The sequence below is a fragment of the Nerophis ophidion genome, linkage group LG02 (assembly GCF_033978795.1).
Source record: "Nerophis ophidion isolate RoL-2023_Sa linkage group LG02, RoL_Noph_v1.0, whole genome shotgun sequence".
Classification (NCBI taxonomy): Eukaryota; Metazoa; Chordata; class Actinopteri; order Syngnathiformes; family Syngnathidae; genus Nerophis; species Nerophis ophidion.
The window spans coordinates 83,043,353-83,061,489 of record NC_084612.1 but is presented as its reverse complement, the minus strand read 5'-3'; the positions used below and the strand labels follow the sequence as shown (position 1 = coordinate 83,061,489).

At 33.3% G+C, this 18,137-nt stretch overlaps 1 protein-coding gene across 1 annotated transcript in view; it reads left to right on the top strand.

The window, feature by feature from the left end:
- The window catches only part of LOC133546652 (A disintegrin and metalloproteinase with thrombospondin motifs 18-like), a 197,534-nt gene that overhangs the window by 122,376 nt on the left and 57,021 nt on the right, over window positions 1-18,137 (top strand). The window contains exons 15-16 of the mRNA XM_061892447.1: window positions 663-786; window positions 4,336-4,580. Of these exons, the coding sequence (XP_061748431.1) occupies window positions 663-786; window positions 4,336-4,580 (369 nt within the window). The remainder of the gene's footprint in view (window positions 1-662; window positions 787-4,335; window positions 4,581-18,137) is intronic.

The following is an 18,137-nucleotide window of genomic DNA, read 5'->3' as shown; positions in this document are numbered from 1 at the left end:
TGTGTTGGAGTAAAATAGTCGGATTCTACTCGCACATTGCCCACTCAAGTCCGATACGATGACGGACTCTAGTCATATTGAGACCTTGATGAGGTTGACGAGTATTCAGATGAGCTTTCCCTGAGACGGTTTCTCATAGTTTGTGCAGAAATTATTTGGATGTACAAACCAATTGTTGCAGCAGCTGTCTGGGTGGCTGGATGTAGGATCTTGGGCTGGTTTGGTTACACATGGTTTGCAATTGTGAGGCCGGTTGGATGTACTGCCAAATTCTCTGAGACGGCTTTGGGGAGAGAAATGAACATTCAATTCACGGGCAACCACTGGTACACAACAACAAAAAAATGCATGATTAATGTAAGTGTGTTCATGATTAATAATTTCTGCGATTTAATCACATTAATATAACTCATATTAATATTAATTTTCTCATTTTGTCAGCCCTAAAGTTAACATAATAGACATTAGTTGTCACTCTTTCTTGATCCCAATTTGGGGATTTCTTGAAAAGCAATGAAAAGCAACAATCAACCGTAACAGTTGGAGTTGTGTTGCTAGCTGCCAATCAAACAAACACCACGAATGACAGTAGTAGGCTAACATACAAATGACTATCACCTAGCAAGGCTAAAATCCCATTTTTTGGTGTGCTTTTTTTGCAGGCCGTGGGCTGCGATCAGATTTTAGGTTCCAAAGCCTCTCTGGATGCGTGTGGCGTTTGTAAAGGGAACAACTCCACCTGCAAATTGTACAAGGGCCAATACACCCTGCAGCACAGAGCCAACGGTAAGATCGCACATTTCCCTATTTTTAGGGTCCTTGGCCATGGGGCAAGGACCCTATTGAAACTGCTGTGTTTTATTATTATTCCGCACCTACTCGCTGTAATCTGACCCCCTTAACATGCTTCAAAACTCACCAAATTTGACACACACGTTGGTATAGCGAACTTTCCCAACATATTAAGCAACCAATCCCCCAAAATGAAAATTGCGCTCTAGCGCCCCCTAGGAAAAAATTACAGACAAAACTTCATGTAACTTCTGTTAGGAATGTCATAGCGACATGAAACAAAAACTCCTATGTAGGTCTGACTTAGACCCAATTTTCATACACTCACTTCTTTCAGCAAAAATCTACAGGAAGTTGGCAAAAACCCCTTCAAAATAAAATTTGCGCAAAAAATGCAATTTTTGACCCCTTTAAAATGCTTCAAAAGTCACCAAACTTGGTGCACACATAAGGACTGGCGAATATTGCGATCTAATGAAAAAAACCAAGCCCCAAAACTCAAAATTGCGCTCTAGCGCTATTTTTGAATAAAACACTGAAAAAACTGCTCCTAGGAAGAAAACACAGACACAACTGCTTGTAACTTCCGGTAAGAATGTCGGAGGGACATGAAACAAAAACCTCTATGTAGGTCTCGCTTAGACCTACATTTCATAGATTGACACCCCCCAACAATAATCAACAGGAAGTTTGCAATCCCCCCTTCAAAACAAAAGTTTTGTAAAAACCGGTCACCTTTCTTCAAACATTATCTCCTCTGAGTGCGTTTGTTGTTTTGGCTTCAAACTCGCACAGGAGAGAGATTGAACCATTCTGATTAAAAGCATAGAACAGAGTTTTGATAAGTTCTCAGGTTTTGATTTTACGCGCCTTCAAAGAACCCCTGTGCAAAGTCTCCTAAAAAATGTCATTTTTGCCTCTTTGAGCTGTTATTTGACCCCCTTAAAATGCTTCTAAACTCACCAAACTTGACACACACATCAGGTCTGGCAAAAATTGAGATCTGATGAAAAAACCTAACCTCAAAACTCAAAATTGCGCTCTACCGCCCCCCTAGGAATACAACACGGACAAACTGCTCCTAGGAAGAAAACACAGACAAAACTGCTTGTAACTTCCGGGAGTAATGTCAAAGAGACATGAAACAAAAAACACTATGTAGGTCTCACTTAGACCTACATTTTAATAATTAACATACTTTAGCAAAAATCAACAGGAAGTTTGATATTTTCACTTCAATACAACAACTGCATTACTTTCACAATGCATTAGATTCTCAAAATAGTGGCTCCAAGGCGTCTTCTAACGCTTATCCGGCCGTGGGTCTCGGGGGCAGCAGCCAAAGGCGGACCCGACCAACGCTGCTTGCAGCTTTATTCAACTTTAAATCTGATAATACACACATTTAACTACTTCAACTGTGAATTGTCTATCTCAGGCAACTTTATTTTATTACGGTACAAGGTTCTTTCACCGGGGATAAATCATTGGAGTACAAGACTGCAAGTAACAGGAGTGAGTTTTTAGCGTAGAATCAGAAAACACATGGAATATAGCTCATTTATGACACGACAATACCATGACTCATTTAAAAATAAATTAATAAATATTAAAAAATTATTGTTATCAAATAAAGATAATATATATAGTTCAAATTAGTCAATAAAATAGTTATTAGTACACTTCTGCTCCACAGGTTGTCCTTATTATTTTAAAGGAAATAAATATTGATCGACTTATTACAAGTAAAAAAAAAATGTTAACATAGTTTTTAGTCTGTAATAGAAAAAATTTAAAGTACATAAATTTGCCTCATTTAAATTATGAACATGAATCGTTGGATACAAAAATATAACATTTGTGATCTCAATTAATCAATTTATTAATTTCATTTATTTTCCTGATCTGTGCCGGCACATTTTCAGTGGCATATATCAACAAGGTTTTAAAAAGGTGACAGAGATATTATGTAACGAAACCAAGACGTTTGTGGTGGAAATCTTTGGGCACCTAAAGATTCGATCGAACTCCGATTCGATTGAGAGTCAATTCTTGATTCAAACCGGTTTTTGCAATGGAATTTTTGGCTGTAGGAATTATATATATATATATATATATATATATATATATATATATATATATATATATATATGTATATGTATATGTAGGTGTGGGAAAAATCACAAGACTACTTCATCTCTACAGAACTGTTTCATGAGGGGTTCCCTCAATCATCAGGAGAGTTTCCAATTGTTGCAGCAGCTCTCTGGGTGGCTGGATGTGGGATCTTGGGCTGGTGTGGTTACACATGGTCTGCGATTGTGAGGCCGGTTGGATGTACTGCCAAATTCTTTTTAGACAGCTTTTGGGAGAGAAATGAACATTCAATTCACGGGCAACTCTCCTGATGATTGAGGGAACCCCTCATGAAACAGTTCTGTAGAGATGAAGTAGTCTTGTGATTTTTCCCACACCTACATATCGCGCTCTACCACGGTATCGAGCACTATTCTCTGGATAATCCAATCAAGATATATATATATATATATATATATATATATATATATATATATATATATATATATATATATATATATTTAATCAAGAATTGTTAAGAATCGAGAAAGAATTATAATGAATATATACATACACTATATGTATATATATATATATATATACACACACACTATATTAATGTAAATATATGTATGTATGTATGTATACATATAGACATATATATGTCTATATGTATACATACATACATACATAAATGACAAACAAGGATGCTCAAATGTTACAAAAAAAAATATTTTTATCAGAAGAACACACAAATATCGATTCACATCTGGATCGCGATTCTTATTCATCCCGATTCTAAATCGATCCATGATTTTTAAAAGTCGATTAAAAAAAAAATTATACAAATAAACAGTATATATATATATATATATATATATATATATACTGTTTATCCGTATACTTTTTTTTAATCGCGATTCTTATTCATCCCGATTCTAAATTGATCCATGATTTTTAAAAGTCGATTAAAAAAAAAATTATACAAATAAACAGTATATATATATATATACTGTTTATCCGTATACTTTTTTTTAATCGACTTTTAAAAATCATGGATCGATTTAGAATCGGGATGAATAAGAATCGCGATCCAGATGTGAATAATAATAAAAAGTATTTTTTTTGTAACATTAGAGCATTTTTGTTTGTCAGAAGTGGGGCGGCATAGCTCGGTTGGTAGAGTGGCCGTGCCAGCAACTCGAGGGTCGCAGGTTCGATCCCCGCTTCCGGCCATCCTAGTCACTGCCGCTGTGTCCTTGGGCAAGACACTTTACCCACCCGCTCCCAGTGCCACCCACACTGCTTTAAATGTAACTTAGATATTGGGTTTCACTATGTAAAGCGCTTTGGGTCACTAGAGAAAAGCGCTATATAAATATAATGCAGTTCAGAAGTGTCCCAATTGGACATGATCATGTCATGTTTTGTTCGAATGTCTCATCCAATATCCGATCTTTGCCCCAGAGTACTACTCCATGGTCACCATCCCGGCGGGCGCCCGCAGCATCCGTGTGGAGGAGATGGAGGTGTCCGGCAGCTACCTGGCGGTGCGCTCGCTGAAGAGGAAGTACTACCTGACCGGGGACTGGACGGTGGACTGGCCGGGGGAGTTCCACATCGGAGGAGCCGTGTTCAGCTACCAGCGCTCCTTCAACACGCCGGAGAGCCTCCGCGCCGCCGGGCCGACTAATGAGACGCTGGTGTTTGAAGTAAGCCGCGTGCTGATTGGCCGTGACAGGCTGCCTGACAAGAGCTGCTGTCCCACTGTTCTTTTTCTATCTCCAACGCCACCGCTCCTTTAAAGGCCTCAGAGCCGGTCTGGAAGGGGACCCGCTCGGCGGGGGGTCCGGCTTGAAGGGTTAAGGTGTTGTGTAGCAGACTTTGAAAGCTTTAATCTCAATTATGGTTCAAAGTGTCCCTGCTAATAGTGGGAAGAAAGGGACAAAAGGTTGAAGATGTAAGGGTCAATCAAATCGCTGTACGCTGTCAACTTAAAAAAAAAGCCAAAGACAAAGGGCCCGGTCTACGGAAGGTTGGCGTGTATTAAAATGTGCAAACTTGATAGCACGCAAAACTCATCTCGCTCGGAAAATTTTGATACCAACGTTAATGCAATTTGTCTCTAATAAGTCACAGCTAGCATTAAGGTTTGATACGTAACGTCTGCTTGTAGCGTTTTAACAACAAATATGTAAATATCCAGCGCATTCTTAGATTTACAAATGTTGTAAAAAAAAAATGTTAATATTTTTGCGGGCTAACAAAAAACACAATGAAGAGGACTTCTGTTTTGTTTGATCAGCCGTTTTACTGCCGCGTCACAGACACCGTTTGGAAACAATTAAGGTATGTGAATAAACATTTACGGAATATTTCTGTGCAAATAACTAATTTTAGAACGTTTATACCTGGATTATAGATGGAAAAATATTTTTCTTATAAAATTTAGTGGGCGGGGCTTATATATTGGTGCATACGGTACTGAGAAAAATCCGAAATTTTGATACCAACATTAATACAATTTGTCTCTAATAAGTCGCAGCTAGCATTAAGGTTTGATATGTAACGTCTGCTTGTAGCGTTTTAAAAACAAATATCTAAATATACCGCGCATACTTCTATTTACAAATTTTGTACAAAATTTAATTTTTTTTCTTATTACATAGCATATTTTTGCTCTTTTTAATTTTTTAATTTTTTTTTTGTCATGAAAAAGGGAGGTTTTTTGGGACAGTGCACTAATTTTAAGTGTATCTTGTGTTCTTTATGTTGATTTAATGAATAAAAAAAAAAATTAAAAAAAAATAATAAAAAAATAGAAATAATAAAAATTATTAACAAATTATTTTGCGGCCCAGTGGTTGGTTATTTAAGGACAAAATTGCAATAAAAAACATATTTTCAATGTATCCTAAGATTTTTCGTTAAAATAAAGCCAATAGTGCACATGATTGTGGTCCCCTTCATTTAGAAAAGTACTGAAAAGTCTCTCAAACGAGGACCGTCTACAAAACCTGCTCATCGCAGCCATCAATCCCGACTTCTTCATTTAACTTTTTTTGTATTTTTAATGGGCACAAATGTAACTTTTTTTTTTTTTTTTTTGTGTAGAAGACTTTGAAAGCTTTAATCTCAATTATGGTTCAAAGTGTCCCTGCTAATAGTGGGAAGAAAGGGACAAAAGGTTGAAGATGTAAGGGTCAATCAAATCGCTGTACGCTGTCAATTTAAAAAAAGCCAAAGACAAAGGGCCCGGTCTACGGAAGGTTGGCGTGTATTAAAATGTGCAAACTTGATAGCACGCAAAGCTCATCTCGCTCGGAAATGTTGATACCAACGTTAATGCAATTTGTCTCTAATAAGTCACAGCTAGCATTAAGGTTTGATACGTAACGTCTGCTTGTAGCGTTTTAAAAACAAATATGTAAATATCCCGCGCATTCTTAGATTTACAAATGTTGTAAAAAAAAAATGTTAATATTTTTGCGGGCTGACAAAAAACACAATGAAGAGGACTTCTGTTTTGTTTGATCAGCCGTTTTACTGCCGCGTTTGGAAACAATTAAGGTATGTGAATAAACATTTACGGAATATTTCTGTGCAAATAACTCATTTTAGAACGTTTATACCTGCGCCTTGTAGTCCGGTGTGGATTATAGATGGAAAAATATTTTTTTTATAAAATTTAGTGGGTGGGGCTTATATATTGGTGCATACGGTACTGAGAAAAATCAGAAATTTTGATACCAACATTAATACAATTTGTCTCTAATAAGTCGCAGCTAGCATTAAGGTTTGTTATGTAACGTCTGCTTGTAGCGTTTTAACAACAAATATTGAAATATACCGCGCATACTTCTATTTACAAATTTTGTACAAAAATTTTACTTTTTTTTCTTGCTACATAGCATATTTTTGCTCTTTTTAATTTTTTATTTTTTTTTCTTTGTCATGAAAAAGGGAGGTTTTTTGGGATAGTGCACTAATTGTAAGTGTATCTTGTGTTCTTTATGTTGATTTAATGAATACAAAAATAAAATAAAAAAAAATAATAAAAAAATAGAAATATAAAAAATTATTAACAAATTCTTTTGCGGCCCAGTGGTTGGTTATTTAAGGACAAAATTGCAATAAAAAACTTATTTTTAATGTACCCTAAGATTTTTCGTTAAAATAAAGCCAATAGTGCACATGATTGTGGTCCCCTTCATTTAGAAAAGTACCGAAAAGTCTCTCAAACGAGGACCGTCTACAAAACCTGCTCATCGTAGCCATCAATCCCGACTTCTTCATTTAACTTTTTTTGTATTTTTAATAGGCACAAATGCAATTTTTTAATTTTTTTTGTGTAGAAGACTTTGAAAGCTTTAATCTCAATTATGGTTCAAAGTGTCCCTGCTAATAGTGGGAAGAAAGGGACAAAAGGTTGAAGATGTAAGGGTCAATCAAATCGCTGTACGCTGTCAACTTAAAAAAAAAGCCAAAGACAAAGGGTCCGGTCTACGGAAGGTTGGCGTGTATTAAAATGTGCAAACTTGATAGCACGCAAAGCTCATCTCGCTCGGAAAATTTTGATACCAACGTTAATGCAATTTGTCTCTAATAAGTCACAGCTAGCATTAAGGTTTGATATGTAACGTCTGCTTGTAGCGTTTTAAAAACAAATATGTAAATATCCCGCGCATTCTTAGATTTACAAATGTTGTAAAAAAAAATGTTAATATTTTTGCGGGCTGACAAAAAACACAATGAAGAGGACTTCTGTTTTGTTTGATCAGCCGTTTTACTGCCGCGTCACAGACACCGTTTGGAAACAATTAAGGTATGTGAATAAACATTTACGGAATATTTCTGTGCAAATAACTCATTTTAGAACTTTTATACCTGCGCCTTGTAGTCCGGTGTGGATTATAGATGGAAAAATATTTTTCTTATCAAATTTAGTGGGTGGGGCTTATATATTGGTGCATACGGTACTGAGAAAAATCAGAAATTTTGATACCAACGTTAATACAATTTGTCTCTAATAAGTCACAGGTAGCATTAAGGTTTGTTATGTAACGTCTGCTTGTAGCGTTTTAAAAACAAATATCGAAATATACTGCGCATACTTCTATTTACAAATTTTGTACAACATTTTACTTTTTTTTCTTATTACATAGCATATTTTTGCTCTTTAATTTTTTTGTTTTTTTCTTCGTCATGAAAAAGGGAGTTTTTTGGGGGATAGTGCACTAATTGTAAGTGTATCTTGTGTTCTTTATGTTGATTTAATGAATAAAAAAATAAAATAAAAAAATAATAATAAAAAAATAAAAATAATAAAAATTATTAACAAATTATTTTGCGGCCCAGTGGTTGGTTATTTAAGGACAAAATTGCAATAAAAAACATATTTTTAATGTACGCTAAGATTTTTCGTTAAAATAAAGCCAATAGTGCACATGATTGTGGTCCCCTTCATTTAGAAAAGTACCGAAAAGTCTCTCAAACGAGGACCGTCTACAAAACCTGCTCATCGTAGCCATCAATCCCGACTTCTTCATTTAAATTTTTTTGTATTTTTAATAGGCACAAATGTAACTTTTTTTTTTTTTTTTTGTGTAGAAGACTTTGAAAGCTTTAATCTCAATTATGGTTCAAAGTGTCCCTGCTAATAGTGGGAAGAAAGGGACAAAAGGTTGAAGATGTAAGGGTCAATCAAATCGCTGTACGCTGTCAACTTAAAAAAAAAGCCAAAGACAAAGGGTCCGGTCTACGGAAGGTTGGCGTGTATTAAAATGTGCAAACTTGATAGCACGCAAAGCTCATCTCGCTCGGAAAATTTTGATACCAACGTTAATGCAATTTGTCTCTAATAAGTCACAGCTAGCATTAAGGTTTGATACGTAACGTCTGCTTGTAGCGTTTTAAAAACAAATATGTAAATATCCCGCGCATTCTTAAATTTACAAATGTTGTAAAAAAAAAATGTTAATATTTTTGCGGGCTGACAAAAAACACAATGAAGAGGACTTCTGTTTTGTTTGATCAGCCGTTTTACTGCCGCGTCACAGACACCGTTTGGAAACAATTAAGGTATGTGAATAAACATTTACGGAATATTTCTGTGCAAATAACTCATTTTAGAACTTTTATACCTGCGCCTTGTAGTCCGGTGTGGATTATAGATGGAAAAATATTTTTCTTATCAAATTTAGTGGGTGGGGCTTATATATTGGTGCATACGGTACTGAGAAAAATCAGAAATTTTGATACCAACGTTAATACAATTTGTCTCTAATAAGTCACAGCTAGCATTAAGGTTTGTTATGTAACGTCTGCTTGTAGCGTTTTAAAAACAAATATCGAAATATCCCGCGCATTCTTAGATTTACAAATGTTGTAAAAAAAAAAATGTTATATTAATACGTTGCATATTTTTGCGGGCTAACCAAAAACACAATGAAGAGGACTTCTGTTTTGTTTGATCAGCCGTTTTACTGCCGCGTCACAGACACCGTTTGGAAACAATTAAGGTATGTAAATAAACATTTACAGAATATTTCTGTGCAAATAACTCATTTTAGAACGTTTATACCCGGATTATAGATAGAAAAATATTTTTCTTATAAAATTTAGTGGGTGGGGCTTATATATTGGTGCATACGGTACTGAGAAAAATCAGACATTTTGATACCAACGTTGATACAATTTGTCTCTAATAAGTCACAGCTAGCATTAAGGTTTGATATGTAACGTCTGCTTGTAGCGTTTTAAAAACAAATATCTAAATATCCCACGCATACTTATATTTACAAATTTTGTACAAATTTTACTTTTTTTTCTTATTACTTAGCATATTTTTGCTCTTTTTAATTTTTTTTTTTTTTTTTTGTCATGAAAAAGGGAGTTTTTTTTGGGATAGTGCACTAATTGTAAGTGTATCTTGTGTTCTTTATGTTGATTTAATAAATAAAATAAAAAAATAATAAGAAAAAAATAAAAAATAAAAATAATAAAAATTATTAACAAATTCTTTTGCGGCCCAGTGGTTGTTTATTTAAGGACAAAATTGCAATAAAAAACATATTTTTAATGTACCCTAAGATTTTTCGTTAAAATAAAGCCAATAGTGCACATGATTGTGGTCCCCTTCATTTAGAAAAGTACCGAAAAGTCTCTCAAACGAGGACCGTCTACAAAACCTGCTCATCGTAGCCATCAATCCCGACTTCTTCATTTAACTTTTTTTTGTATTTTTAATGGGCACAAATGTAACTTTTCTTTTTTTGTGTGTGTAGAAGACTTTAAAAGCTTTAATCTCAATTATGGTTCAAAGTGTCCCTGCTAATAGTGGGAAGAAAGGGACAAAAGGTTGAAGATGTAAGGGTCAATCAAATCGCTGTACGCTGTCAACTTAAAAAAAAAGCCAAAGACAAAGGGCCCGGTCTACGGAAGGTTGGCGTGTATTAAAATGTGCAAACTTGATAGCACGCAAAGCTCATCTCGCTCGGAAAATTTTGATACCAACGTTAATGCAATTTGTCTCTAATAAGTCACAGCTAGCATTAAGGTTTGATATGTAACGTCTGCTTGTAGCGTTTTAAAAACAAATATCTTAATATCCCACGCATTCTTAGATTTACAAATGTAGTAAAAAAATTTTTTTATATTAATACGTTGCATATTTTTGCGGGCTAACAAAAAACACAATGAAGAGGACTTCTGTTTTGTTTGATCAGCCGTTTTACTGCCGCGTCACAGACACCGTTTGGAAACAATTAAGGTATGTAAATAAACATTTACAGAATATTTCTGTGCAAATAACTCATTTTAGAACTTTTATACCTGCGCCTTGTAGTCCGGTGTGGATTATAGATGGAAAAATATTTTTCTTATAAAATTTAGTGGGTGGGGCTTATATATTGGTGCATACGGTACTGAGAAAAATCTGAAATTTTGATACCAACGTTAATACAATTTGTCTCTAATAAGTCACAGCTAGCATTATGGTTTGATATGTAACGTCTGCTTGTAGCGTTCTAAAAACAAATATCTAAATATACCGCGCATACTTATATTTACACATTTTGTACAAATTTTACTTTTTTTTCTTATTACCTAGCATATTTTTGCTCTTTTTAATTTTTTTTTTTTTTTCTTTGGCATGAAAAAGGGAGTTTTTTTTGGGATAGTGCACTAATTGTAAGTATATCTTGTGTTCTTTATGTTGATTTAATAAATAAAAATTAAAAAAATAATAATAATAATAAAAAAATAAAAATAATAAAAATTATTAACAAATTATTTTGTGGCCCAGTGGTTGGTTATTTAAGGACAAAATTGCAATAAAAAACATATTTCTAATGTTTCCTAAGATTTTTTGTTAAAATAAAGCCAATAGTGCACATGATTGTGGTCCCCTTCATTTAGAAAAGTACCGAAAAGTCTCTCAAACGAGGACCGTCTACAAAACCTGCTCATCGTAGCCATCAACCCCGACTTCTTCATTTAACTTTTTTTGTATTTTTAATAGGCACAAATGTAACTTTTTTTTTTTTTTTTTTTTCGTGTAGAAGACTTTGAAAGCTTTAATCTCAATTATGGTTCAAAGTGTCCCTGCTAATAGTGGGAAGAAAGGGACAAAAGGTTGAAGATGTAAGGGTCAATCAAATCGCTGTACGCTGTCAACTTAAAAAAAAAAGCCAAAGACAAAGGGCCCGGTCTACGGAAGGTTGGCGTGTATTAAAATGTGCAAACTTGATAGCACGCAAAGCTCATCTCGCTCGGAAAATTTTGATACCAACGTTAATGCAATTTTTCTCTAATAAGTCACAGCTAGCATTAAGGTTTGATACGTAACGTCTGCTTGTAGCGTTTTAAAAACAAATATGTAAATATCCCGCGCATTCTTAGATTTACAAATGTTGTAAAAAAAAAATGTTAATATTTTTGCGGGCTGACAAAAAACACAATGAAGAGGACTTCTGTTTTGTTTGATCAGCCGTTTTACTGCCGCATCACAGACACCGTTTGGAAACAATTAAGGTATGTAAATAAACATTTACAGAATATTTCTGTGCAAATAACTCATTTTAGAACGTTTATACCTGCGCCTTGTAGTCCGGTGTGGATTATAGATGGAAAAATATTTTTCTTATAAAATTTAGTGGGCGGGGCTTATATATTGGTGCATACGGTACTGAGAAAAATCTGAAATTTTGATACCAACGTTAATACAATTTGTCTCTAATAAGTCACAGCTAGCATTAAGGTTTGATGTGTAACGTTTGCTTGTAGCGTTTTAAAAACAAATATCGAAATATCCCGCGCATACTTCTATTTACAAATTATGTACAAAATTTTACTTTTTTTTCTTATTACCTAGCATATTTTTGCTCTTTTTAATTTTTTTTTTTTTTCTTTGTCATGAAAAAGGGAGTTTTTTTTGGGATAGTGCACTAATTGTAAGTGTATCTTGTGTTCTTTATGTTGATTTAATAAATAAAATAAAAAAATAATAAGAAAAAAATTAAAAATAAAAATAATAAAAATTATTAACAAATTATTTTGCGGCCCAGTGGTTGTTTATTTAAGGACAAAATTGCAATAAAAAACATATTTTCAATGTATCCTAAGATTTTTCGTTAAAATAAAGCCAATAGTGCACATGATTGTGGTCCCCTTCATTTAGAAAAGTACCGAAAAGTCTCTCAAACGAGGACCGTCTACAAAACCTGCTCATCGTAGCCATCAATCCCGACTTCTTCATTTAACTTTTTTTGTATTTTTAATAGGCACAAATGCAATTTTTTAATTTTTTTTTGTGTAGAAGACTTTGAAAGCTTTAATCTCAATTATGGTTCAAAGTGTCCCTGCTAATAGTGGGAAGAAAGGGACAAAAGGTTGAAGATGTAAGGGTCAATCAAATCGCTGCACGCTGTCAACTTAAAAAAAAAGCCAAAGACAAAGGGCCCGGTCTACGGAAGGTTGGCGTGTATTAAAATGTGCAAACTTGATAGCACGCAAAGCTCATCTCGCTCGGAAAATTTTGATACCAACGTTAATGCAATTTGTCTCTAATAAGTCACAGCTAGCATTAAGGTTTGATATGTAACGTCTGCTTGTAGCGTTTTAAAAACAAATATCTTAATATCCCACGCATTCTTAGATTTACAAATGTAGTAAAAAAAATGTTTTATATTAATACGTTGCATATTTTTGCGGGCTAACAAAAAACACAATGAAGAGGACTTCTGTTTTGTTTGATCAGCCGTTTTACTGCCGCGTCACAGACACCGTTTGGAAACAATTAAGGTATGTAAATAAAAATGTACAGAATATTTCTGTGCAAATAACTAATTTTAGAACGTTTATACCTGGATTATAGATGGAAAAATATTTTTCTTATAAAATTTAGTGGGCGGGGCTTATATATTGGTGCATACGGTACTGAGAAAAATCTGAAATTTTGATACCAACATTAATACAATTTGTCTCTAATAAGTCGCAGCTAGCATTAAGGTTTGATATGTAACGTCTGCTTGTAGCGTTTTAAAAACCAATATGTAAATATCCCACGCGTTCTTAGATTGACAAATGTTGTAAAAAAAAATGTTATATTAATATTTTTGCGGGCTAACAAAAAACACAATGAAGAGGACTTCTGTTTTGTTTGATCAGCCGTTTTACTGCCGCGTCACAGACACCGTTTGGAAACAATTAAGGTATGTAAATAAACATTTACAGAATATTTCTGTGCAAATAACTCATTTTAGAACGTTTATACCTGCGCCCTGTAGTCCGGTGTGGATTATAGATGGAAAAATATTTTTCTTATAAAATTTAGTGGGTGGGGCTTATATATTGGTGCATACGGTACTGAGAAAAATCAGAAATTTTGATACCAACGTTAATACAATTTGTCTCTAATAAGTCACAGCTAGCATTATGGTTTGATATGTAACGTCTGCTTGTAGCGTTCTAAAAACAAATATCTAAATATACCGCGCATACTTCTATTTACAAATTTTGTACAAAATTTAATTTTTTTTCTTATTACCTAGCATATTTTTGCTCTTTTTAATTTTTTTTTTTTTCTTTGTCATGAAAAAGGGAGTTTTTTTTGGGATAGTGCACTAACTGTAAGTGTATCTTGTGTTCTTTATGTTGATTTAATAAATAAAAATAAAAAAAATAATGATAATAAAAAAATAATAATAAAAAAATAAAAATAATAAAAATTATTAACAAATTATTTTGCGGCCCACTGGTTGGTTATTTAAGGACAAAATTGCAATAAAAAACATATTTTCAATGTACCCTAAGATTTTTCGTTAAAATAAAGTCAATTGTGCACATGATTGTGGTCCCCTTCATTTAGAAAAGTACCGAAAAGTCTCTCAAACGAGGACCGTCTACAAAACCTGCTCATCGTAGCCATCAACCCCGACTTCTTCATTTAACTTTTTTTGTATTTTTAATAGGCACAAATGTAACTTTTTTTTTTTTTTTTTGTGTAGAAGACTTTGAAAGCTTTAATCTCAATTATGGTTCAAAGTGTCCCTGCTAATAGTGGGAAGAAAGGGACAAAAGGTTGAAGATGTAAGGGTCAATCAAATCGCTGTACGCTGTCAACTTAAAAAAAAAGCCAAAGACAAAGGGCCCGGTCTACGGAAGGTTGGCGTGTATTAAAATGTGCAAACTTGATAGCACGCAAAGCTCATCTCGCTCAGAAATTTTGATACCAACGTTAATGCAATTTGTCTCTAATAAGTCACAGCTAGCATTAAGGTTTGATATGTAACGTCTGCTTGTAGCGTTTTAAAAACAAATATGTAAATATCCCGCGCATTCTTAGATTTACAAATGTTGTAAAAAAAAAAATGTTAATATTTTTGCGGGCTGACAAAAAACACAATGAAGAGGACTTCTGTTTTGTTTGATCAGCCGTTTTACTGCCGCGTCACAGACACCGTTTGGAAACAATTAAGGTATGTAAATAAACATTTACGGAATATTTCTGTGCAAATAACTCATTTTAGAACGTTTATACCTGCGCCTTGTAGTCCGGTGTGGATTATAGATGGAAAAATATTTTTCTTATCAAATTTAGTGGGTGGGGCTTATATATTGGTGCATACGGTACTGAGAAAAATCTGAAATTTTGATACCAACGTTAATACAATTTGTCTCTAATAAGTCACAGGTAGCATTAAGGTTTGTTATGTAACGTCTGCTTGTAGCGTTTTAAAAACAAATATCGAAATATACTGCGCATACTTCTATTTACAAATTTTGTACAACATTTTACTTTTTTTTCTTATTACATAGCATATTTTTGCTCTTTAATTTTTTTGTTTTTTTCTTCGTCATGAAAAAGGGAGTTTTTTGGGGGATAGTGCACTAATTGTAAGTGTATCTTGTGTTCTTTATGTTGATTTAATGAATAAAAAAATAAAATAAAAAAATAATAATAAAAAAATAAAAATAATAAAAATTATTAACAAATTATTTTGCGGCCCAGTGGTTGGTTATTTAAGGACAAAATTGCAATAAAAAACATATTTTTAATGTACGCTAAGATTTTTCGTTAAAATAAAGCCAATAGTGCACATGATTGTGGTCCCCTTCATTTAGAAAAGTACCGAAAAGTCTCTCAAACGAGGACCGTCTACAAAACCTGCTCATCGTAGCCATCAATCCCGACTTCTTCATTTAACTTTTTTTGTATTTTTAATAGGCACAAATGTAACTTTTTTTTTTTTTTTTTTGTGTGGAAGACTTTGAAAGCTTTAATCTCAATTATGGTTCAAAGTGTCCCTGCTAATAGTGGGAAGAAAGGGACAAAAGGTTGAAGATGTAAGGGTCAATCAAATCGCTGTACGCTGTCAACTTAAAAAAAAGCCAAAGACAAAGGGCCCGGTCTACGGAAGGTTGGCGTGTATTAAAATCTGCAAACTTGATAGCACGCAAAGCTCATCTCGCTCGGAAATTTTGATACCAACGTTAATGCAATTTGTCTCTAATAAGTCACAGCTAGCATTAAGGTTTGATATGTAACGTCTGCTTGTAGCGTTTTAAAAACAAATATCTAAATATCCCACGCATTCTTAGATTTACAAATGTTGTAAAAAAAAATGTTAATATTTTTGCGGGCTGACAAAAAACACAATGAAGAGGACTTCTGTTTTGTTTGATCAGCCCTTTTACTGCCGCGTCACAGACACCGTTTGGAAACAAGGTATGTAAATAAACATTTACAGAATATTGCTGTGCAAATAACTAATTTTAGAACGTTTATACATGTGCCTTGTAGTCCGGTGTGGATTATAGATGGAAAAATATTTTTTTTATAATATTTAGTGGGTGGGGCTTATATATTGGTGCATACGGTACTGAGAAAAATCTGAAATTTTGATACCATCATTAATACAATTTGTCTCTAATAAGTCGCAGCTAGCATTAAGGTTTGTTATGTAACGTCTGCTTGTAGCGTTTTAACAACAAATATCTAAATATCCCACGCATACTTCTATTTACAAATTTTGTACAAATTTTACTTTTTTTTCTTATTACCTAGCATATTTTTGCTCTTTTTAATTTTTTTTTTCTTTGTCATGAAAAACGGAGGTTTTTTGGGATAGTGCACTAATTGTAAGTGTATCTTGTGTTCTTTATGTTGATTTAATAAATAAAAAAATAAAATAAAATAAAAAAAATAAAAAAATAAAAAATAAAAATGATTAACAAATTCTTTTGCGGCCCAGTGGTTGTTTATTTAAGGACAAAATTGCAATAAAAAACATATTTTTAATGTCAACAATAAAGTTGTTCAAATGCAACGATACGTATACATAATGATAGCTAGAAAGATAATTTTAAAATTTTTTTAAAAAAAAGATGAAGGAATACCGAAAGATGAAAGGGGAGAGAGAGAGGCAACCTATATTAATCTTGTAGATTGTTATAGTAACAATGGTTTAAGCTCTGTCAATATGCCTTGTGTTACCCAGTTTTCAAATGTAACTTTTCTATTGTAGGTTGGAGTGTTTTGTGCTCCTGAGTTAATGTTGCTGATTAATTCTGATTTATTTAGTTTTTTTCATTTTACATTTTATATCAGGATTTGTATTTTTTTTTTTTTCATTTCAAGCAAACTTATTGTTGTCCCGATACCGATAGTTTGGGACCAGTACCAAAATTATTTTGATACTTTTCGGTACTTTTCTAAATGAAGGGGACCACAATCATGTGCACTATTGGCTTTATTTTAACGAAAAATCTTAGGGTACATTAAAAATATGTTTTTTATTGCAATTTTGTCCTTAAATAAACAACCACTGGGCCGCAAAGGAATTTGTTAATATTTTTTATTATTTTTATTTTTTATTTTTTTATTATTTTTTTTATTTTATTTATTAAATCAACATAAAGAACACAAGATACACTTATAATTAGTGCACTATCCCAAAAAAACCTCCCTTTTTCATGACAAAGAAAAAAAAAAAAAATTAAAAAGAGCAAAAATATGCTATGTAATAAGAAAAAAAAAGTGAAATTTTGTACAAAATTTGTAAATAGAAGTATGGGCGGTATATTTAGATATTTGTTTTTAAAACGCTACAAGCAGACGTTACGTATCAAACCTTAATGCTAGCTGTGACTTATTCGAGACAAATTGTATTAACGTTGGTATCAAAATTTCAGATTTTTCTCAGTACCGTATGCACCAATATATAAGCCCCACCCACTAAATTTTATAAGAAAAATATTTTTCCATCTATAATCCACACCGGACTACAAGGCGCAGGTATAAACGTTCTAAAATGAGTTATTTGCACAGAAGTATTCTGTAAATGTTTATTTACATACCTTAATTGTTTCCAAACGGTGTCTGTGACGCGGCAGTAAAACGGCTGATCAAACAAAACAGAAGTCCTCTTCATTGTGTTTTTTGTTAGCCCGCAAAAATATCAGAGAAAATAACAAAAATATGCAACGTATTAATATAAAAACATTTTTTACGAAATTTGTAAATCTAAGAATGCGTGGGATATTTACATATTTGTTTTTAAAATGCTACAAGCAGACGTTACGTATCAAACATTAATGCTAGCTGTAAGTTATAAGTGACAAATTGTATTATCATTGGTGTCAACATTTCCGTTTTTTAAGCCCCACCCACAAAATTTTGTAAGAAAAAAATTATGTTTCCATATACACGTATAAGCCGCAGCTATATAGGTTGTGAAATGAGTTTTTTACGCAGAAATATTCTCTAA